This window comes from Chelonia mydas, chromosome 7 (genome assembly GCF_015237465.2).
Source record: "Chelonia mydas isolate rCheMyd1 chromosome 7, rCheMyd1.pri.v2, whole genome shotgun sequence".
Taxonomy (NCBI): domain Eukaryota; kingdom Metazoa; phylum Chordata; order Testudines; family Cheloniidae; genus Chelonia; species Chelonia mydas.
The window spans coordinates 120,984,947-121,007,200 of NC_057853.1; the positions used below are offsets into that span (position 1 = coordinate 120,984,947).

At 52.7% G+C, this 22,254-nt stretch overlaps 2 protein-coding genes across 7 annotated transcripts in view; one reads left to right on the forward strand and one right to left on the reverse strand.

Moving 5' to 3' along the window:
- POLL (DNA polymerase lambda) lies at positions 1-20,552 on the reverse strand. 5 transcript variants are annotated; one of them, XM_037903381.2, is made up of 10 exons: positions 19,625-20,406; positions 19,268-19,517; positions 14,685-14,853; positions 14,063-14,357; positions 13,228-13,411; positions 10,060-10,383; positions 8,133-8,306; positions 6,875-7,003; positions 2,103-2,271; positions 1-1,515 (listed from the first exon to the last, which is right to left on the reverse strand). In XM_037903381.2, the coding sequence occupies exons 3-10, from the start codon at positions 14,797-14,799 to the stop codon at positions 1,151-1,153; spliced, it is 1,755 nt and encodes a 584-aa protein (XP_037759309.1). In that variant the 5' UTR covers positions 14,800-14,853; positions 19,268-19,517; positions 19,625-20,406; the 3' UTR covers positions 1-1,150. The 5 variants fall into 5 exon arrangements, with proteins under 5 accessions (XP_037759309.1, XP_037759310.1, XP_043406205.1 ...); XM_037903382.2 differs by lacking the exons at positions 19,268-19,517; positions 19,625-20,406 and adding an exon at positions 20,422-20,552; XM_043550270.1 differs by lacking the exon at positions 19,268-19,517 and having other exon boundaries at positions 19,518-20,165.
- The window catches only part of DPCD (deleted in primary ciliary dyskinesia homolog (mouse)), an 11,158-nt gene continuing 9,372 nt past the window's right edge, over positions 20,469-22,254 (forward strand). For both annotated transcript variants that reach the window (XM_037903386.2, XM_037903387.2), the window contains exons 1-3: positions 20,469-20,594; positions 21,056-21,136; positions 21,873-21,997. In XM_037903386.2, the coding sequence (XP_037759314.1) occupies positions 20,531-20,594; positions 21,056-21,136; positions 21,873-21,997 (270 nt within the window). In that variant the 5' untranslated portion in view covers positions 20,469-20,530. The remainder of the gene's footprint in view (positions 20,595-21,055; positions 21,137-21,872; positions 21,998-22,254) is intronic.

The following is a 22,254-nucleotide window of genomic DNA, read 5'->3' on the forward strand; positions in this document are numbered from 1 at the left end:
AAAGGAGGAGAGCGGGTGGATTTTATTGTACTTCCCTTCCAGGAACCCAATTTCCCAGGGTCGTGGCAGATTCTCCACCACGGAGTTTTTAAATCAAGCCAGGCTGTGTTCTCCGAAGCTCTGAGCTAGGGGTATCGGGGGGCAGCTTTCTGGCCAGCCACGCAGGAGGTCAGACTAGATGATCACAGTGGTTCCTTCCGACCTTGCAATCGGTAACAGTAGTGTTCCACTTGCAGCCCCATTCTGGATTTTCAATGAGCACAGCACAAGGGGCACTGATCAGCCTCCACCAGCCCACTGTGGCTGGGAGCAGACCCCCGACTGACGGGGAGGAGACAGCAGCTGTACCAAAGAGCCCGGCGGGAAGTCAGTGCGCATGTCTGGGTTAGTGCCCCAGGACCTGCCAAGCAGCATTGTCGCTCAGTCGCTTTCCCATCCAAGCCGACTCTCCGGGCGCCGCTGGAGAGAAATCAGCAGGTGGGTCACAAGCCAGCATCCGTCTACATCATCAGAGCAAGGCACTGGAGACCTTCTGGAGGAAACGTGGGAGAGGGAGATGAGCGATCCGCCATACGGCAGGAAGGCACGGCGTGCCCACGCTGTGAGGTCTGGTGAGCTCGCTGGTGGTGCCATACTCACGACACTGAGCCCCACCGTGAGGGGACGGCAGAACTGAATTCACCTGGCAGCTCGGAGCACTCCTGTCCCCCCAGCAGCGTGACCTGTACGGTGTCAGACCAGAGTGCCTGCCTCAGGCACCACGAAATAGCAGCTCCCGGGGATGCGCAGGGACGGAGAGAGGGTTTGTGCGTCTCTACGGAGCTACATCTGCTGATGTGTAACTATTGGGCTCCTGGGATCGGAGGTGCACAGAACTACATTCCAGAGCTGGTGATACCCCAACTCCCAGGCCTGGCTGGACAGTCACAAAGTGCCACTAAGCAGCAACAGCAGCCACTGTCCACCAGGGCCACCTCAGAGCGAGCCCGGAGCAGCCCGGTGATATGAGATTAAGAAGTGCCCCCCTTCAGTGTCTGGCAGGGAACCCCCCTTCCCCGCCAGGGCGCTGGTGCCTGCAGGACTCATCGGGCAGCTGGTAGGCTCCCCCATGACAGGGAGGGCAGGAAGGATAGGGTTGGTCCCAGCCCCATCACCAGTCCCGCTCGGCAGGCTCCCGGTAGGGCAGCCCCAGCAGCGTGAAGACGTCCCTCTCAGTGGGGGTGGGCAGGACAAGGCCGGGCCCCATCTTGCGGCCGCCGGGGGCGCGCACCACGGCGGTGTGGAGTGCATGCTCCGACAGGCTCATGCCCTTGGTCTTGGCCAGCGCTCGCATGGAGCGGTTGAAGTGGGCCGAGCCGGTGAAGTACAGGAGGGCGCAGGCGAACTCGCAGTGGGGCACCACGATGATGTCGAGGCGTCGGTGGCGCCGGCCCGGCCCAGGCAGCCGGCACACACCCAGGTACTTCTTCTGGTTGCCGCTGTCTTCTTGTCTCACCAGGTCATCGGTGAGGAAACCTGCCAAAGGAGCAGTGTGAGAGGAGGGGCCGGGCTGTGACCCCACCCTCTTCCCTGGCTCCTGCTGAAGCATCCCATAATCCACTGCACAGGTCCCTGGGCACCTCCTAAAGGGGGTGCCTGTGCGCTGCCCCTGGGTGCAGCGGGGGCCCTCACCAAGCTGCACCCATTGCACCGGCAGCACCAGCGCTTGGCCGCCTTTGTACAACGCTAGTGACGAGGATCCTGTTGGAAGCCGCCCCCGCCACAGCACCAACCCGGCCAGCTTCCCGAGCTCTGTTCCAGGACCCCCCTTCACATGGCCCTAGGACCAGCTGGGGTCCAGCGAGCCCAGCATCCTAGCTCAGACAGGGGCCAGGACCAGATGCTGCCGAGGAAGACCCCTGCAGCAGGTACTATGGGACACCCACCCACAGGGAAAGTCCTCCTGACCCCCAAGGCAACAGACCATCCTGGATTCAGACCTTCAGTGTCCGATCCCCAGGCAGGGCAAGTGCCACGCGCCAGCTGCTCACACTGACACAAACCCCTTCGCCTCCCATCTCGGAAAGAGCCAGCCAGCCTCCTGGCTGCAATCACCTACGTACCGCTCCGCCGGAGACTGTCAAGCAGCTTGCCGAAGATGCCGCGGTGAGACTGCCCGTCAGGGTGGGTAACCAAGACGTCCACATCGCCACAGGTGGCCTTCCCCCGTCGGTACGAGCCGCACGCCATGCACACCAGCCCAGGGTTCAGGGACCGGGCTGCTTCTCGCACCTTAGGGAAGAGTCACGCGAAAGGGATCAGGAACCAGAGATTAGCGCTCGCCTCCTAATGCCCTGGCCCAGACTCCATGGCTCCCCCACACAAACAGCACCACCTGCTGGCCAAAGCCCAGTGCCTGCACCGAACCTGTAAAAGGCACCAGCGCCTTCTGTTCAGCTCCGCTCTGCCTACGCAACACAGCACAGCCACTCGCCCTTCAGAGGCCACCTGCCTCCACACCGGGCGATTCAGGGTACGTCTGCGCAGCAGCTGGGAACTGCTGTGTAGATGGACCCAAAAATGGCAGAGAAAACGTGGCCTGCAGTCACGTGGTGGCCTCAGTGAGTTGGAGTTTGGGCTGCCAACCCCTTTGACGGGGACGGGATGGATCAGAGTTCATGGAGGACCTTAGCAGCAGAATGCAGAGAGGGGGGGAAGCAAAGGCAGGGTACGGGTGGTGGGGACCCCATTAGCCTACAGATAATTAATGGAGCCGCAGCAGGCTTTCAGCTCGGCTTCCACCCGTTTCCCCGTGGCTGACTGGGTCTGCTACCGCGGGTCTGCGCTGAACAAAAACTCTGGAGAGCAACTGAGGACGGAGCCGGCAGAGTTCAGCAGCAACTCACAGGCCGGAGAAGCAGTCACAGCCCCAGGGACAGCCCCAGCCCCTGGCTAAGTGATAAACAACGAGGAAAGAGACAAGGCCCAGAAATAGGCCAAAGGCCGGAATGCCCAGCGGGGCTGCCCACCAAACTGCTGCGCTGTGCGTGTAGATTTAATGCACGTCCCTCTCCAGGCCTGCTAGCCAAGTGCACAGCCTGGCCCCTACCTAGCAGGGCTCCAGAGGAATGGGTCTCTGGCTTGGCAAAACTGGCAATCTAATGATATTAGACACATTTGCCATTAAAGTGCCACTTATTTACAGCCACGCACGAATCACTACAGGGCCTCCCATCCCAAAGGATCCCAGAGATCCTTACAGAGCACAGAAGTTGGGATTGCTTTGCCTGTGCGCTGAAATGCAGCCACCTCTGGGGTGGAACCTGGCAGCTATTCTGCATGGACAATGCGAGCCAGCCAGTTCTGATGGCTTCATTCCGGAAATGCTGGAGCGGTGCAAAGGGCTATTACGGTATTACTGTGCCATTCACTCTGACAGCCACAAATCATTCCAACACCAGCTCTTCCCTCTGCTCTGGCTAAGAGACAATCCCAGCCTGTCCAGAACACAATGGCAGGGGCAGGGAAAGCAAGCTGGGGCTTGAAGGGGGGTGTCAATCTCAGCTGTCCCGAGTCAGTCTCCAGGATCATCCTTCATTAGGGAGAGAGAAACCCATTAACCTTTGCCCCAGAGGTGATCTGAGAAGCCAGGCCGCTTTTCTCATGCAGATCGACCCCTCCCCTGCTCCCTTTCTTGCCTCAAATGAAGATTTCTAGAGAACCACAAGCCCCGGCTGGAGTCTGAAAGCTCCTCAGATCTTGGTGTGAGAGGCAGCAGGGACGGTGGCTAATCCCGTCATTCTCCTGTCTGTCTCCTGGGGCCCAGACCCAGGTGGGGGGGGAGACGCGTAATCCCCTCAAACCAACAATAGCCCCACCCCTCCTCCCTAAGGGCCAATGTTACACCCTAGCGGGCTTGGGAAAGAGACGGCTCGCTCCTGAAATAGCTCTAATCCCGCAGTGGGGATGGCAGCACCGGTGGGGGCGTATTCTTCGCGGCCAGGCCCCGTGGCTGAGTGACAGCGTTGCACTGGCCGCTGCTTCCATGGTGATCACAGAGCAGGAGGGAGCAATGACAGAATGAGCTCTCCCCCGCTCTCTGCTAGTGCAGGGCCAGATTGGGAATTCTGGGTGGCTTTACACACCTGGGACCAAGCGTGCCCCCAGGCTGAGCCAGCATCCAGGCGGCAAGGGCGAGGTAAGGCCTTGATGCAGAGTAACGTTCTGCGGCGTGGGGAGGGGCAGATACAGCCCATTTCGCTCATATGAGGATTTTTCATCCAATTATGCTGACCCCGGCCTGATGACCAGCAATGGCTGCCCCCCATGAGGCACTCCCAGAATCCTTTGCAGAAGAAGTGCCAAGGAATAGGTACAATGATTTGCATGGCTCAGGAGGACCTGGGTGATGGCAGCTGGTTCCGTGAGAGATCAGCAACAGAGAACAGGCGCTGGAGACTATTCCCAGCCCCGGAGAGTAACGTGCAAATTGCCCCCTTCATAAGTTACAGGAGGCATTAGTGCCAGGGATAGACCTGTACACACACAGACAGACCAGCTCTGTTGGTAAAGGGCCACTTCACCAGCTCTTGCCATCCTGGATTACCAGCGCCAGGGATTTCAACCACAGAGATCCCTTTGAATCACAAACCAGCACCCACAATCCAGGCCTGCTGCAGTTTAAACCGCCATGGCAGGGAACGTTCCCAGCTCCCATTGCTCCACGGAGCAGATTGTCAGGGCGGAAAACCAGACTCCAGCTGGCCTGGCGGTTGCTGTTGGACTGTGCTCAGCACCAGGCAGAACCCAGACCCACTGCAAATCAAACAGCGTCACCACACGGAAAGGGGCATGACACTGAACTGCTCTGTGCCTCAGATCTGCATCTGCATCAAGCGGGGAAGAGGGGGGTGGGTGATCCTCAGGGGGGTGGGGTGGGGAGGTAGGCACTTTTGAGATCCTCGGATGGAAGTCCCTGACAAAGCACTCAGTTAACCATGCCACCCTTGGCAGCTCCTCTGAGCAGGGCAGGGTATCTGATGCAGGAAATGTCCCATGCCTTTGCTGGACGCAGAACATGAACTGGAGAAAGAAGTGGTTTGGGACTATTTAGAAAAGCTGGACGTGCACAAGTCCATGGGGCTGGATGCGTTGCATCCGAGAGTGCTAAAGGAGCTGGCGGATGTGATTGCAGAGCCATTGGCCATTATCTTTGAAAACTCATGGTGATCGGGGGAGGTCCCAGACGACTGGAAAAAGGCTAATGTAGTGCCAATCTTTAAAAAAGGGAAGGAGGAGGATCCTGGGAACTACAGGCCGGTCAGCCTCACCTCAGTCCCTGGAAAAATCATGGAGCAGGTCCTCAAGGAATCAATTCTGAAACACTTAGAGGAGAGGAAAATGATCAGGAACAGTCAGCATGGATTCATCAAGGGCAAGTCATGCCTGACTAATCTAATTGCCTTCTATGACGAGGTAACTGGCTCTGTGGATGAGGGGAAAGCAGTGGACGTGTTGTTCCTTGGCGTTAGCAAAGCTTTTGACACAGTCTCCCACAGTATTCTTGCCAGCAAATTAAAGAAGTATGGGCTGGATGAATGGACGATAAGGTGGATAGAAAGTTGGCTAGATTGCCGGGCTCAACGGATAGTGATCAATGGCTCCATGTCTAGTTGGCAGCCAGTATCAAGTGGAGTGCCCCAAGGGTCGGTCCTGGGGCCGGTTTTGTTCAATATCTTCATTAATGATCTGGAGGATGGTGTGGATTGCACCCTCAGCAAGTTTGCAGATGACACTAAACTGGGAGGAGAGGTAGATACGCTGGAGGGGAGGGATAGGATACAGAGGGACCTAGACAAATTAGAGGATTGGGCCAAAAGAAATCTGATGAGGTTCAACAAGGACAAGTGCAGAGTCCTGCACTTAGGACGGAAGAATCCAATGCACCGCTACAGACTAGGGACCGAATGGCTCGGCAGCAGTTCTGCAGAAAAGGACCTAGGGGTTACAGTGGACGAGAAGCTGGATATGAGTCAACAGTGTGCCCTTGTTGCCAAGAAGGTCAATGGCATTTTGGGATGTATAAGTAGGGGCATTGCCAGCAGATCGAGGGACGTGATCGTTCCCCTCTATTCGACATTGGTGAGGCCTCATCTGGAGTACTGTGTCCAGTTTTGGGCCCCACACTACAAGAAGGATGTGGAAAAATTGGAAAGAGTCCAGCGGAGTGCAACAAAAATGATTAGGGGACTGGAACACATGACTTATGAGGAGAGGCTGAGGGAACTGGGATTGTTTAGTCTGCGGAAGAGAAGAATGAGGGGGGATTTGATAGCTGCTTTCAACTACCTGAAAGGGGGTTCCAAAGAGGATGGATCTAGACTGTTCTTAGTGGTAGCAGATGACAGAACAAGGAGTAATGGTCTCAAGTTACAGTGGGGGAGGTTTAGGTGGGATATTAGGAAAAACTTTTCCACTAGGAGGGTGGTGAAACACTGGAATGCGTTACCTAGGGAGGTGGTGGAATCTCCTTCCCTTGAAGTTTTTAAGGTCAGGCTTGACCAAGCCCTGGCTGGGATGATTTAGTTGGGGATTGGTCCTGCTTTGAGCAGGGGGTTGGACTAGATGACCTCCTGATATCCCTTCCAACCCTGATATTCTATGATTCTCTAAGACTCTAAATGAGTCTGGGTCCAGTTTTTGTTTCTGTCTTTTTATTTTCATTGCTGCCCCTGCACTTTCGCCCAACTTGGGACCCAGAGTCCCAGCTCTGCTTGGGGACAGGCTGGGAACCTCCCGAGAGCACCCAGCTCTGCAGGCCCAAGAGCATGGGAACCTTTGGGTGTCAGCTCCCAGCTGTTATTCCCTGTTATGGCCGTGGAGCTGGGTTACTTACAGTCTGTTCTATTTCTTTAGCCTCCTCTCGTGGCATACGCTCCAGGAAGTCTTCATAGTGCTTCAACCCTATGGCCTGCTGGCTGGTCAGAGGAGCCTTGGTGTGGATATCGTCTAGGGTCCGGAAGCCCTGCCCCAGAGCACATGGAGACATTCAGACAGGGAATCACTGCAGGGACTTCGCTCCTCCAATACCCCCACCGCAGGTCTAAGGGGTGTCACAGCTCAGCTGACCAAAGCGGCTGGGCCCAGACCTTACCCAGGGAAGCGACCCTACCTGTACGGCTCCCCCCGCCCGTGGAGACCCCAGCGCGCACAGGACCGTTAGGTGTGCAGCTTGGACGTCACAACGATGAACGCTGCCTCACCACGTGTCAGCACAGCGTCACCGCAGGCCAGCCTGTGATGCAGGTGTCAGTCTAGCACCGAGACCAAGCCTGTTCGATTCCAACATGAAACACCCCAGAAGGCCTCTCTTGCAGGCCTAGCCTAGGTTCTAGACTCCCCCCCGCCACACACAAAACATTCACAGGCCAGCCCGGGATACACCAACAGCCAAGCCACAGAACTGACGGCTCCCCACAGCTGTCCCATGAAACCTTCTCGCCCCCACCCCTCCCCAGAGAGCCACCCTCACACACCGACTTTGCTACCTGCCCTAAAGACCAATAAATACGGGCTCTGGCAAAGCAGAGTAGAGTGGTGAATTCCAAGGCCACAGACCCTTCCCACAGAATGTCCTGCCATCAGCCCCCGCTTTTATAATGGGGGGCTCCTGCTTGGGCACCTCCTGTGATCTCAGCTGTGGCAGTACGGCCTAGGGGGAGGGGTCTCACACACATGCAGACCTTGAGCCATTTAAGGATTTCCAGATCAAACCCAACACCTTCAACCCACCAGAAACACCCAGGCAGCCAGTGCAGTTCATAGAGCCTGAAGTCAAGTGCTCAGAGCCAGACACTTTGCTTAGCACACAGGCTGCTGCATTCTGCACCCACTGCAGCTTGGACAGGATTTAAGCAGCAGCTGCATTAGGGCATTACGAGGGGTGACAGAGCAAAGAGGGGAACCCTCTGCTTGCAAAGAGACAGTTCTGAGCAGCCAGCCATGCTGAAACACTGCAGGCAGGTCAAATCCTGCCAGCTGAACACCATGGGCAGAGGGATAGCAGGAGGGGTCTCTGCTATGGCCCGACCGGCCTTCTCTGCTCACGGTGTCTGAGAGCACACACACTCCATTAGAAAGGAGGAGACAATGACCTGTTGGTACCACATCTGGGCTGTCTTGACTCCTGCTCCCCAGATGTTGGAGAAGACCTCCAGAACTGCCACGCTCTCGCTGATGTGGTCCAGCTTACGCAGGTGGCCGCTCTCCAAGATCTCCAGGATCTTCTCCGCCATTCGCTTCCCGATCCCAGGAATCTTAAAGGCTTCCTAAAGGCAAAGGCAAAAGAGCAGCTGGCTAATGGGCAATCTACTGAGCTGCCCCAAGGCACAGAGACGGGAAAGCCCAGGGGACTGGTTCACACCTCTGAGCCAGGTTAGCACTCAAGTGAGTGGGTGGCAGCCCAGGAGCAGCAGGGCCTGGGCTCTACACACCTCTTGGCCAGTTTAAGGCAGGCTGACTAATTGCCATGTCGTAGGGCACAGTGTAACCGTATAACGTTGATTGGACACTTCCCCAGCGCGGACGTAGCAACTGCCTCAGCACAACAGATGTGCATCCTACTCTGCCACTGGCCAATAGCTGAGGCTTCAACAGAAGGAGAAAGGCCCCTCCCTGAGCTGCTGCTAACTGAATGAGGCAGTAATGGGGGAAGGAGAGAAAGCTGGCTACATTGCCATGCTCAGCAAGTCGTGATCAATGGCTCCATGTCTAGTTGGCAGCCGGTATCTAGCGGAGTGCCCTAAGGGTTGGTCTTGGGGCCGGTTTTGTTCAATATCTTCATTAATGATCTGGAGGATGGTGTGGATTGTACCCTCAGCAAGTTTGCAGATGACAAACTGGGAGGAGAGGTAGATACGTTGGAGGGGAGGGATAGGATACAGAGGGACCTAGACAAATTAGAGGATTGGGCCAAAAGAAATCTGATGAGGTTCAACAAGGACAAGTGCAGAATCCTACACTTAGGACGGAAGAATCCCATGCATCGCTACAGACTAGCGACCGAATGGCTCGGCAGCAGTTCTGCAGAAAAGGACCTAGGGGTTACAGTGGACGAGAAGCTGGATATGAGTCAACAGTGTACCCTTGTTGCCAAGAAGGTCAATGGCATTTTGGGATGTATACGTAGGGGCATTGCCAGCAGATCGAGGGATGTGATCGTTCCCCTCTATTCGACATTGGTGAGGCCTCATCTGGAGTACTGTGTCCAGTTTTGGGCCCCACACTACAAAAAGGATGTGGAAAAATTAGAAAGAGTCCAGCGGAGTGCAATAAAAATTATTAGGGGACTGGAACACATGACTTATGAGGAGAGGCTGAGGGAACTGGGATTGTTTAGTCTGCGGAAGAGAAGAATGAGGCGGGATTTGATAATTGCTTTTAACTACCTGAAAGGGGGTTCCAAAGAGGATGGATCTAGACTGTTCTCAGTGGTAGCTGATGACAGAACAAGGAGTAATGGTCTCAAGTTACAGTGGGGGAGGTTTAGGTTGGATATTAGGAAAAACTTTTTCACTAGGAGGGTGGTGAAACACTGGAATGCGTTACCTAGGGAGGTGGTGGAATCTCCTTCCCTTGAAGTTTTTAAGGTCAGGCTTGACAAAGCCCTGGCTGGGATGATTTAGTTGGGGATTGGCCCTGCTTTGAGCAGAGGGTTGGACTAGATGACCTCCTGAGGTCCCTTCCAACCCTGATATTCTATAATATTCTACGATTCTATGAAGGAAATTACTCCAGAGTGGGGCCTGTCATCCTGCAGAAGCTCAAGGCTCCAGTCCCCTGGCTATTTTCTTACTCCAGTTTGAAGTCTCGAAAATAACACTCATGCTCAATGAATCATATTTAGGCTGACTGAATTGCTCATGTTCACAGCCTCCCATGGCAGGGACCAACTCTAGGGAACTGCACGTCTGGAGAGAGGACCTTGTGATTAAGGGCCAGGACTCAGAGTTAGGACTGGTCCCTATTCCCAGCTCTCCTGCCGATTTCACTCTGCTCACAGGGTAGCAGGTTTCCGGTTACCTGGTAAGAGGTGACTGGTTTGTGGTAGCTCTTGAGTGCATTGATGGCTTTGGAGTAGCCCAGAGCCCTCCACTTGTCCCCCTGGACGGTGTAGGCTTTTCCCAGCACTTCCAGCTTCTCTGTGATGTGCCGGTTGTGATTCTCTTTCTTGCTGTCAGAGGACTGAGCACAAACCCACTTGCCAGCAGCAGGGGGCACTGCGGTACAGCTGCCACTGGACAGCCCCGATGAGGTCTCAGGGCAACGTCCTGAAATTAGTGCTTCCAGGTCTCCCTGAGTGACGCTGGTTTCTTCCCCTTCGCTTCCTTCGTCATCAGAGACCCTCTTCAGGGAGAGACAGAAAAGCAGCAATGAAATAATGCCCATCTCTCGCAAACATTTCCTTTAGGGTGGCAATTCTGCAACAGAAAAGCTTCAAAACAGACTCCAAGGAGAAACTGCTGAGCTTTAATTAATATGAAAACTAGATACCATTAACTTGGGTTTGAATAGAGCCTGGGAGTGGCTGGGTCATTACACATATTCAATCTATTTCCCCATGTTAAGTATCCTCACACCTTCTTGTCAACTGTCTAAATGGGCCATCTTGATTGTCATTACAGAAGTTTTTTCTCCTGCTGATAATAGCTCATCTTAATTAATTAGCCTCTTACAGTTTGTATGGCAACTTCCACCTTCTCTGTATGTGTATATATATCTTCATACTATATGTTCCATTCTGTGCATCGGATGAAGTGGGCTGTAGCCCACGAAAGCTTATGCTCTAATAAATTTGTTAGTCTCTAAGGTGCCACAAGTACTCCTTTTCTTTTTGCAGATACAGACTAACACGGCTGCTACTCTGAAACCAAACGTTTCCTTGGCACTGACCCCAGCATTCCCTGGGGCAGGAAGTCACCACAGAACTAGGGGTAGGGTGACCAGATGTCCCAATTTTATAGGGACAGTCCCGATATTTGGGGCTTTTTCTTATATAGGTGCCTATTACCCCCACCTCCTGTCCAGATTTTTCACACTTGCTGTCTGGTCACCCTGACTAGGGGAGGCGGGTAATCTCCAGTGTGTGCGGGAGTCCTGTTACAGTAGTGGGAATTGCCTGTGTTCTCTAATGATCCATGGCTGTATATACACCCCCACCCCCAATCACACCTAGTTCACACCTAAAGCACAGGGGAAAGAAGCAGCTGCATATCAGGGGAGTGATGTGTGCACACAGAATGTAAAGGGCTTCTGAGGTGACTCGGAGGCAAGGGGTTCCACAGATGTGAGATAATAGTGTAACCAGCAGCAGTGGAATGGCCTTTATGTGCTGTAGGCTGCAGCTACTAGAGGGTGACATTGTCACCTAATCAGTGGTACTGCACAGATGCACATGGTGGGTATTAATGCAAAAACCGGTGTTACTGCAGTATTATGGCTGTGCAGTTAAAAAGTCAGGCAATGTAGAAGTTAGTGTTCAGAAAGCATCCACCAGCTGTGTTGCACTTCCTGGATATTTCATGCCAGGCAGCGTGGCAGAGTTGATATTGTTGCTGGAACATTAAGTGACAAAAAAGCCAGGGAGTGGGAAAACATTAACTGTGCAACCCTAATATTTCACCGTTTTTTGCATTTTATTTCCTAGGAAAAAAAATGAATGAAGCCTGGAGCTCAGAGTTGGCAACAAAGCTTGTAAGCTCTTTAAAGCAACCTGTGCAAAACTTAACTAGCCACTCCTGAATGCACAGCACACATCCCCTCAAGTGCACACTGGTAGCCTAGGTCAGTCTGTGATTTTCAAATGCTCATCTCTTTGTTAAATCAAAAACATTTTTTCCAAACCTAGAAAAGAGCCTATGGCTAAATGAGGGCTATTTCCAAGCTAAGATTCCAACCTCACCCTTTCCTGCTATGCTTGTGTCTTAAAAGAATGGTTAGAACTTTCTTTAAAGTGTTTTTCCCCCTCACCTAATCCTAAAGACGACTCAAGAAATTTTGCTCAAATGCTTAAAAAGACTGCTTTCCTGCACGGACCAGGCCTGGAAAACGTAATCACAGAAGGTAACTTTATGAAAAAGTTACAAGTCTGCAATCAAATCTCAACCACAGCAGATGCTGCCAAGTGACCAGTACAATAAAACTCCTCACAAAGCAGGAGGCCTGCAATGGAATCTCTAAGTACATTACAATTGCCCCTAATAGTGGGGTTCGTTAATAGTGATGATTACTATGTTAGCAAGTGACACAAATATCAGTAAAGAGAGGGGAATGCTCTGAAGGGGCCTGGAGAGATTGGAAACATGGGCACAGGAGATTGTGCCTGTAAATATACCGGCTAATATATCTAGGGGACAAGGAGGGAGAAACCTTAACAAAGAGGCAACCAGTGGACAGCAAGTTAGGTACTGGCTGCAGTGTTCTGTGCCAGCACCCGGCCGTGGTAACTGGGGGCAGAGACACCACACCACAGTGCGGAGGAGCAGCATCAACAGTCCATGAGGGCAGGAGTGTTACCCCTACTGTGGGGAACTGAGGCCGAGAGGCTAAGTGACTTGTCCAAGGCCATGCAGGAAGTCTCTGGCAGAGCACAGACTTGAACCCAGATCTCAAGTCCCAGGCTAGCGCTCTAACCACTGGATCATCCTTCCTTGCTCTGAGAGTGACTCACGGGGAAGGAGCCTAACAACCTGGTATGTATATTCTGAGTGCAAGCGATTGGGTGCTGGGAAGCAATATGATCTCTTATAGCTATATGGGTGTTTGAAGGGGTAACCCCATGGAGTGGGGAACTGGTTAGGGCGGGTCAGGGTGAAATATGGGATGAAGTATCAGAGAAAGCTTCCTAGCAGGGAGGTGTCTTAGGCTGTGGAAGTCTCCCCAGGGATGCAGGGGATACACACTGTGGAGTTTTTCCAGCTTAGCTTGGCCAAAGCCCTGGGACCTGTTTGGCGGGGAATGGTCCTGCAGGGACAGACACATAAAAGGTGTTTTCCCACCTCCAGCATCCAGGAGAGGCGGAGAGAAGCAATAACAATGACCCTAGACTGAACCTATTGCTGGCACATCGCTGAAAACCCCAAACACTGTGCTGCCCTTTTTGCTGGGGTAGAAACTGACACTCCTCAGCCTTGCTAGGCTAGCACGAGCCAACAGAGCAACCATGCAGCATGGGTGTGGGATGACACTGACCTGTGTTTGAAGGCTTTGCTCCTCCACCTGCCGCTGTACTGAGATGGCTGGGCCCTGAGGCAATAAGGCTGCTGTCTGTGCTTCAGCCTTCTGCTCCAGTGCTTCCTTCTCTGGCTGGGGTTGGACAGTCTCACTGCCCAGGAGCTGCTGTTGACCCTTCGGCAGATCCCCCTCCTCCAGGTACCTGCCAGGGGCCAACATGGAGCTGAGCAGATTCACACGCAAGGAACACGAAGACTTCGCAGCCCAAACCCCAGGCTGGGAAATCCTCTCTCTTGTTTGGGGATGGGGCAAAGAGCTAGTGTTAGCTTTGCTCACCCAAGCTAGAGGTTCATTGCTCTGGCTATGCTTGGCTCCCTCACACCTCACTGACCTGCCACGTCTACCCCTTGCTATTCCAGCCCTGGGCTCCTCCTACACAGCTCTGCGGATATGCCTCAGTCCTGACCTGCAGCCCCCCACTATTCCCGGTCCGTTCTTGTGTTTAACTGCCAGCCTGTTCTCTGCTGTCCATCTGCAATACGCAGAAAATGGTATTTAATTGTTAATCGTTATATTAAAAACATGCCCTTGTTATCTTTAATGAATCAGGAATGTGTCTAGCAGTTACAGCAGGTGACTAAGAATAAGGATTCTTGGGTTCTATTCCCAGCTGTGCTATGGACTCACTGTGTCTCCTTGACGCTCTGTGCCTCAGTTTCCCCATCTGTGACATGAGAATGATATTGATCCCACCAGCAAGAAGGTTGCGAGTCATCATATGTGCTCTCTGGGTGAAAGATCAAGATCTCAGCCAATTCGGGCAGGGACAGAGCTGCTGCGGGGGGCTAAATACCTGTCTGGGATGAAGATGCTGTACCCAGTGGTATCCAGCAGCTTCTGCTCTCTAATGCACAAGCTCAGCCAGGCCGCCTTCACCAGCTGGGTCCCTGGGGGAAGCTTGGCCAGTCTGAGGAGGCGAAAGGCCCGGTCACAGTCCATGTCTTCTGCCACTATGACGTGCGTCACCTCCGAGGAGAGCTGGTTGCAGACGCGACCCCCCTTCTGGACAATCTGCTTGTGAAAGATCTCTGCCCTGGCCTGCCCGATGCCCGCTGGCAGCACGTAGGCTGTGACCGGCTTCAGCCATTCTACAAAGAAGAGGCACAAGGGCAGAGACTCAGTGACATGGAAACAGCTTCCCAAACCAAACAGGTTACATACCTTGCATGGCATTACTGGGACTGTCAGCAGTGCCTGGCCCCAGGATGACAGAGACCATGGGGTGCCCTGGCTTGACACACAGAGTTGCCTAGCCACAGCCCCGCCCCCTCCCCGATATCAGGTTGCTTGGCACTGAATGACCTGATAGTACTTCAGGACAGATCTCACCCTACATCTGCAGTTAATAAACAGGGACATGGGTCTGACAGACTGTGTGACTGCTCTTAAAGGAGAGGAGTGGGTGCAGGACGTACCTTCAGTGCTCCCAGATTCCTCCTCTTTCAGGACCTTTGGAGGGACCTTCCTCTCTGAGTCATCCCTCATCTTCTTCCTCTTTGGAAAGGCTTTGACAATTCCCCTGGGCTCCATGGATTCTCATTACAGGGTGTCCCCTCCCTGGGCAGGCAGTTAACATTCCACTCACTGAATACCAAAGATAAAGACAAGAATTGTTTAGAATGCCACCATGTGGGCAAATGTGTTTCCCTAACCGAGTTCTCAGAAACAGCTGATCAGTTTTTACTGAAACTTTCCAAAAATATTCAGCCTGAGGCAGACACCCATAAAGGAAAAGTTCAGCCCAACAGCTACAGTTTGGCAAAGTTATAAGCAACTGAAAAGAGGTTCTTATAATGGAACACGTCAGATAATTAACTACAGGCATCGCTACCAGCTCCGCATATAATAATCACCTTATAGCCACTTCCCAGATTAGCAGAGGAACAGATTCCTCCAGCAATGAAATGCAGCCACCTCTGGGGTGGGATGTGGCAACTGTTTAACACTCAGGCACCATCACTACCTAGGACAGCAGAAGAAGGAGAACCTGGTGTCCAGCTTCAGCTGCAAGTGAAAATTAGCAAGGTATAAAGTAACTAACTGAATTCATATTTGGTCACCACCACCAGAGTTAACACCCCAAAAATAACATTGGATCTTGCCTCAGAGCAGGGGGCTGGACTATATGGCCTTTCAAGGTCCCTTCCAGCCCTACATTTCTACGCATCTGTGATCTTTAATGACCATCCACAAGTGATCAGGGCCTTAGTTTTCATCCCACCCAAAAGCCAGAACTCTCCGGCATCACTAGCACTATGCTGGAGCTTTGATTCTGCATGGACTCTGAGAGGGTCCAATTCCTGCAGCACCAGGGTTTTGCTTAGAGATCTCTCATCCAAGTACTGAGGCAGCCTGACCCTGAGTGGCTTGCAAGATATAATAAACCCACAGCCAGTTTAACAGCAACACAGGCTAAGTGTCAATACAAGGCCAATACAACCCTGTATTTGGTTTTCAACACTGTAGGGGAAGATTTAATTTAAAAAAAAATACCTGTACATTTTAAAAATTCTAATTCATGAAACGTTTCCGTTCCTATGAAGTTTTGTCAGACACTTCCTTTAAAAAATGACATTCTGGGGCCTGAAGTAAAATCCTCTTGAACTCTTGAGAGATTTCTACCATGATTGCAAACAGACCCGAAACCCTGGAGATCGTTATCGGCCAAGAATACTAGAAGTGGGGTTGCCGCACTGATCCCAGATTGGACCACACCACATCCCAGCCAGGCAATTCAGGGTGCAGAGCAAGGTGCTGTGATGGGGGCCATCAGAGCTCACTGCAGGCATTTCAAAAGCAACCAGCAGGGTGGATAAAAATCAATTATTTTTTTTTTTAAATCAAATTGTTTTGATAACTTGCTTTTTGAGGAAAAAATCTATCTAAAGATAGTTTTAATTAAGATACATTATAGCTCAAAGATATCTCATCATGGAATAGGGATTATAAATTTAAATTCTATAGTATGAGACAATATATTCATGTAACGTTTAAGAAAAGTTTTGTAAATGAGTTCCAATAGTTCATGGATTAGGGACCCAATCTTATGGGGTTCCACAGGCTTCTGTATAGATTATTTATCTTTCTATCTACCCAATGGGACTCAGTGCTCAGTCTAGAAGATACCATCAGAGATGCTTAGTTTTGCAGCTCTCAAACTGTGGATTTGTGTCTCCAGAGGTAACATGCTTGTTAACAGCAAACATGTTTTTAAATAAATACATAATAGATAGAGGTGAGAAATAACAGATCTCAACCCTATTGTCCCTCTGCAAATTTGTGTACACAGAGTCAATCCCTTACCTCTCTCTAAAAGTGGAAAGTTTCAAAAAGTTCAATGAATAGAAGACTGTTGCGGGTGGAATAGATCTGGACAAGGAGAAGTCTGGAGATAACTGTGAGAACTAAGGGACATATGCTTGTTTTGTTAAAATATTATATGTTTGCTGTTGAAGAAAAAAAATCCAGAATACTTAACGTTGTTGTTTTAGTTAAATAAAACAATGTAAATGTCTGTCTGGTGATGTTCTCCAAGAAAATCCTCCAAATATTAATGATTAACCTGTTGAATTGGAGATAGTTCACCTCCCAGTGACTTCATAAATATCTGCTTCAATTAGAATCATAGAATCATGGAATAATAGAATCATAGAATATCAGGGATGGAAGGGACCTCAGGAGGTCATCTAGTCCAACCCCCTGCTCAAAGCAGGACCAATCCCCAATTAAATCATCCCAGCCAGGGCTTTGTCAAGCCTGACCTTGAAAACCTCTAAGGAAGGAGATTCTACCACCTCCCTAGGTAATAACGCATTCCAGTGTTTCACCACCCTCCTAGTGAAAAAGTTTTTCCTAATATCCAACCTAAACCTCTCCCACTGCAACTTGAGACCATTACTCCTTGTCCTGTCATCTTCTACCACTGAGAATAGTCTAGAACCATCCTCTTTGGAACCACCTCTCAGGTAGTTGAAAGCAGCTATCAAATCCCCCCTCATTCTTCTCTTCTGCAGACTAAACAATCCCAGTTCCCTCAGCCTCTCCTCATAAGTCATGTGTTCCAGACCCCTAATCATTTTTGTTGTCCTTCGCTGGACTCTCTCCAATTTTTCCACATCCTTCTTGTAGTGTGGGGCCCAAAACTGGACACAGTACTCCAGATGAGGCCTCACCAATGTCGAATAGAGGGGAACAATCACGTCCCTCGATCTGCTGGCTATGCCCCTACTTATACATCCCAAAATGCCATTGGCCTTCTTGGCAACAAGGGCACACTGTTGACTCATATCCAGCTTCTCGTCCACTGTCACCCCTAGGTCCTTTTCCGCAGAACTGCTGCCTAGCCATTTGGTCCCTAGTCTGTAGCGGTGCATTGGATTCTTCCGTCCTAAGTGCAGGACCCTACACTTATCCTTGTTGAACCTCATCAGATTTCTTTTGGCCCAATCCTCCAATTTGTCTAGGTCCCTCTGTATCCTATCCCTACCTGCCACCGTATCTACCACTCCTCCTAGTTTAGTATCATCCGCAAATTTGCTGAGAGTGCAATCCACACCATCCTCCAGGTCATTTATGAAGATATTGAACAAAACCGGCCCCAGGACCGACCCTTGGGGCACTCCACTTGATACCGGCTGCCATCTAGACATGGAGCCATTGATCACTACCCGTTGAGCCCGACAATCTAGCCAACTTTCTACCCACCTTATAGTGCATTCATCCAGCCCATACTTCTTTAACTTGCTGACAAGAATACTGTGGGAGACCGTTTCAAAAGCTTTGCTAAAGTCAAGAAACAATACATCCACTGCTTTCCCTTTAAAAAGAAAAGGAGTACTTGTGGCACCTTAGAGACTAACCAATTTATTTGAGCATAAGCTTTCATGAGCTTATGCTCAAATAAATTGGTTAGTCTCTAAGGTGCCACAAGTACTCCTTTTCTTTTTGCGAATACAGACTAACATGGCTGTTACTCTGAAACCTGCTTTCCCTTTATCCACAGAACCAGTAATCTCATCATAGAAGGCGATTAGATTAGTCAGGCATGACCTTCCCTTGGTGAATCCATGCTGACTGTTCCTGATCACTTTCCTCTCATGTAAGTGCTTCAGGATTGATTCCTTGAGGACCTGCTCCATGATTTTTCCGGGGACTGAGGTGAGGCTGACTGGCCTGTAGTTCCCAAGATCCTCCTCCTTCCCTTTTTTAAAGATGGGCACTACATTAGCCTTTTTCCAGTCATCCGGGACTTCCCCCGATCGCCATGAGTTTTCAAAGATAATGGCCAATGGCTCTGCAATCACAGCCGCCAACTCCTTTAGCACTCTCGGATGCAACGCATCCGGCCCCATGGACTTGTGCATGTCCAGCTTTTCTAAATAGTCCCTAACCACTTCTTTCTCCACAGAGGGCTGGCCACCTACTCCCCATGCTGTGTTGCCCAGTGCAGCAGTCTGGGAGCTGACCTTGTTCGTGAAGACAGAGGCAAAAAAAGCATTGAGTACATTAGCTTTTTCAACATCATCTGTCACTAGGTTGCCTCCCTCATTCAGTAAGGGGCCCACACTTTCCTTGGCTTTCTTCTTGTTGCCAACATACCTGAAGAAACCCTTCTTGTTACTCTTAACATCTCTTGCTAGCTGCAGCTCCAGGTGCGATTTGGCCCTCCTGATTTCATTCCTACATGCCCGAGCAACATTTTTATACTCTTCCCTGGTCATTTGTCCAATCTTCCACTTCTTGTAAGCTTCTTTTTATGTTTAAGATCCGCAAGGATTTCACTGTTAAGCCAAGCTGGTCGCCTGCCATATTTACTATTCTTTCGACACATCAGGATGGTTTGTCCCTGTAACCTCAATAGGGATTCTTTGAAATACAGCTAGCTCTCCTGGACTCCTTTCCCCCTCATGTTATTCCCCCAGGGGATCCTACCCATCAGTTCCCTGAGGGAGTCGAAGTCTGCTTTCCTGAAGTCCAGGGTCCGTATTCTGCTGCTTACCTTTCTTCCCTGTGTCAGGATCCTGAACTCGACCAACTCATGGTCACTGCCTCCCAGATTCCCGTCCACTTTTGCTTCCCCTACTAATTCTTCCCGGTTTGTGAGCAGCAGGTCAAGAAGAGCTCCACCCCTAGTTGGCTCCTCCAGCACTTGCACCAGGAAATTGTCCCCTACAGTTTCCAAAAACTTCCTGGATTGTCTGTGCACCGCTGTAGTGCTCTCCCAGCAGATATCAGGATGATTAAATTACCTTTGGTAAATGAAATAACCAAACAATCATTCATTTTCTGATATAGCTGTAAAACTCATCTGAAAAGTTTTCAGAATAAATACTGTTTAAAAATGTATAGTGTGCACCTTCTAAAAACGAAACCTCCATCGATCTCTGAGTTGTGAAGAATATGTATTAAGGGTGTAAGAACCAACAAGAATGCACTTTTACATAGAAAACCATGATTAAATCGAGTCTTCCTGACCAGTGATTTAAATCAAATCCACCCTGGCAACCCGTGATTTGGAGGCCTCTATCTCTGGGTCCCAACCCTGAGTCCCGCGCTCAGCACTTACTGAGGACCAGACCCCTTTAGGGGACCTCACGCCAGGGCCCCAAAAACGGCCACAGCACTGTGGGAAGCACAGGCTGATGGGCTGAGCCACCCACTCCCCTGCTTGCACCCCGCCCAATTCCACCCTCAACGGGTGACGCCCCAAAACCCCACAGTGGGGATGGGTGGGACTGGGGCGGGGCCGCTCCAACATCCCAGTAAGGTCGGACAAGGGGCCCCACACCTAGGGAGGGGAGAAAGGACCCCTGGTACCTCACACTGGGGGGAGGGACCCCAGCTTGAGGGGGGAGGGGAGAAGGATCCCCAGCCCTGGGGGACGGGGCGAGAAGGGGTCCCCATACCCCACACTTAGGGGAGGGGCCCCAGCTTGAGGGGGGAGGGGAGAAGGATCCCCAGCCCTGGGGGACGGGGCGAGAAGGGGTCCCCATACCCCACACTGGGGGGAGGGACCCCAGCTTGAGGGGGGAGGGGAGAGAAGGGGCCCCCATACCCCACACTAGGGGGAGGGACCCCAGGTCCCCAGCCCTGGGGGCGGCGGGAGACCCCCCCCGCCGGAGGAATCAGCCCCGCCCCTCCCCCGCCACTTACTGCTCGGGCGGGCCCGCAGGAGGCCGGGGAGGGGGCGGGGCCTCGCGCGCGCGGCGCTTCCGGGTCCGGCGGAAGCTGCCGGTTGCCATGGGGACGCGGCCTAGCCGCCATGGCGGGGCCGAGCTGGCTGGAGCGGCTGCGCGGGGCCCGCAAGACCGCGCTGCTGCAAGACGGTACCGGGGGGGCTCGGGCCGGGCGGGACCTGGAGCCAGGGACACGCGGGGCGGGCCCAGGCCCCCCGAGCCCATCGCCAGCCCCGCCCGGCGGGCCGGGGCCGCTGGGGTCCGGGCCTGGGGGGAGGGGCTGGGGATGCTGGGGGACGGGCGCGGGCCAGGGGGGAGGGGCAGGCAGGGATGATGGGGGCCAGGGCACATGGGGGATGATGGGGGCCGGGGGGGGGCCAGGGCACATGGGGGATGATGGGGGCCAGGGGGGAGGGGCAGGGATGATGGGGGAGGGGCGGGGGCCAGGGCACATGGGGGATGATGGGGGAGGGGCGGGGGCCAGGGCGGAGGGGCAGGGATGATGGGGGATGGGTGGGGGGCAGGGCACATGGGGGAGGGGCGGGGGCCAGGGCACATGGGATGGGGAGGGGGCCCTGGGTCTGGCCTCACCTTGCCCCTGTTGTGTGTAGGGAAGAGGAAGGTCCATTACCTGTTTGAGGATGGGCTGGAGATGGCTGAGGAGTACGACCTGAAGACCAACCAGCTGCTGGGTAAGTGAGAGGTTCCCCCCCGCAGCTCCTGGCCCCTGCCCCTGAGCTGGCCCCGGAGTTGCCCTTACTAATAACTCCCCCCCCCCAGCCTGGTGCAGCAGGAATATGTCGCGAGACGGGCGGTTGGCCAGGCTGCAGCCTTTCCCCCGGCGTGCTGCAGAGTCAGTTCTGCCAGGGGTTACCTGCCTGCAATGCCCAGTGACTTGAGCAGGGCCAGCCCGGCTGTGAATGAGAGCGGAGCTGGGCCCAGGCAGCTCTGACATCCGTGCCACGGTGGGGAACCTCTCCCCCAAACAGCAGCACTGCTGCCATATGGAATTCAGCATGGCAGAACGGCACGGCCATTTGCAGTGGCCGAGGCTGCAGGGCAGGAACACGTACCCTGGTGAAAAGTGCCACAAGGGCTTCAGTCGCCTCAGGTGGTCACGCTTTTGGTTTTATGTCTCCCTCCAAAGTCAGCCTCTCCAGCACCTGTTGTGAACGTAGAGTATTGATTCAGTACCATCTCACAAAGCAGAGCTCCTGAGCCACTGACCCCACAGGCTGAGTTCAGCTGCATGGGGAGCAGCTGGCGGTCATCTGCCCTTCGGGGGAAAGGACTATGCTGGTCATGGGAATGAGACTCCATCAGCCCCCTTGTCTGATGTAGCCAAGGCTCTGGCTGAGGTGTTTGCTGGGATTTTTCACCAAAGTGCAGCTTAAAGAAAAGGGGTGACCCTTCTTCTTTCCTCCACAGCTAGAAAGTGGCGAGAGAAGAATGCTCTGGGGAGCTGCGGCAAGTGGCAGGTTGAGGTGGGAGAGCCGACCATGTACCCTGGGGGGGCGCTGGAATCGGAGCTCATAAAGGAAAGCAGCTCCAGTGTACGTAAGGTGGTCCTGCTCACAGCAGTAACTAGACCCACAGCCTCATGAACTGCAACCAGTGAGTGGCTAGGAGGCTAAGGTTATGACTTATCTCTGGGGATTTGTAGGGCTGTCAGGGTAGAACTCCAGACTCTCGGGACACCTCTCAGCCGGGTTAGGACTCAAGTCTTTGGCGTCCAGAAGGTGGGGGACTGAGGAGAAAAGGGAAGGCCTTACTGTTTCCAAGGAACCTGTAGGTTTCCTAAGTGGAGGAC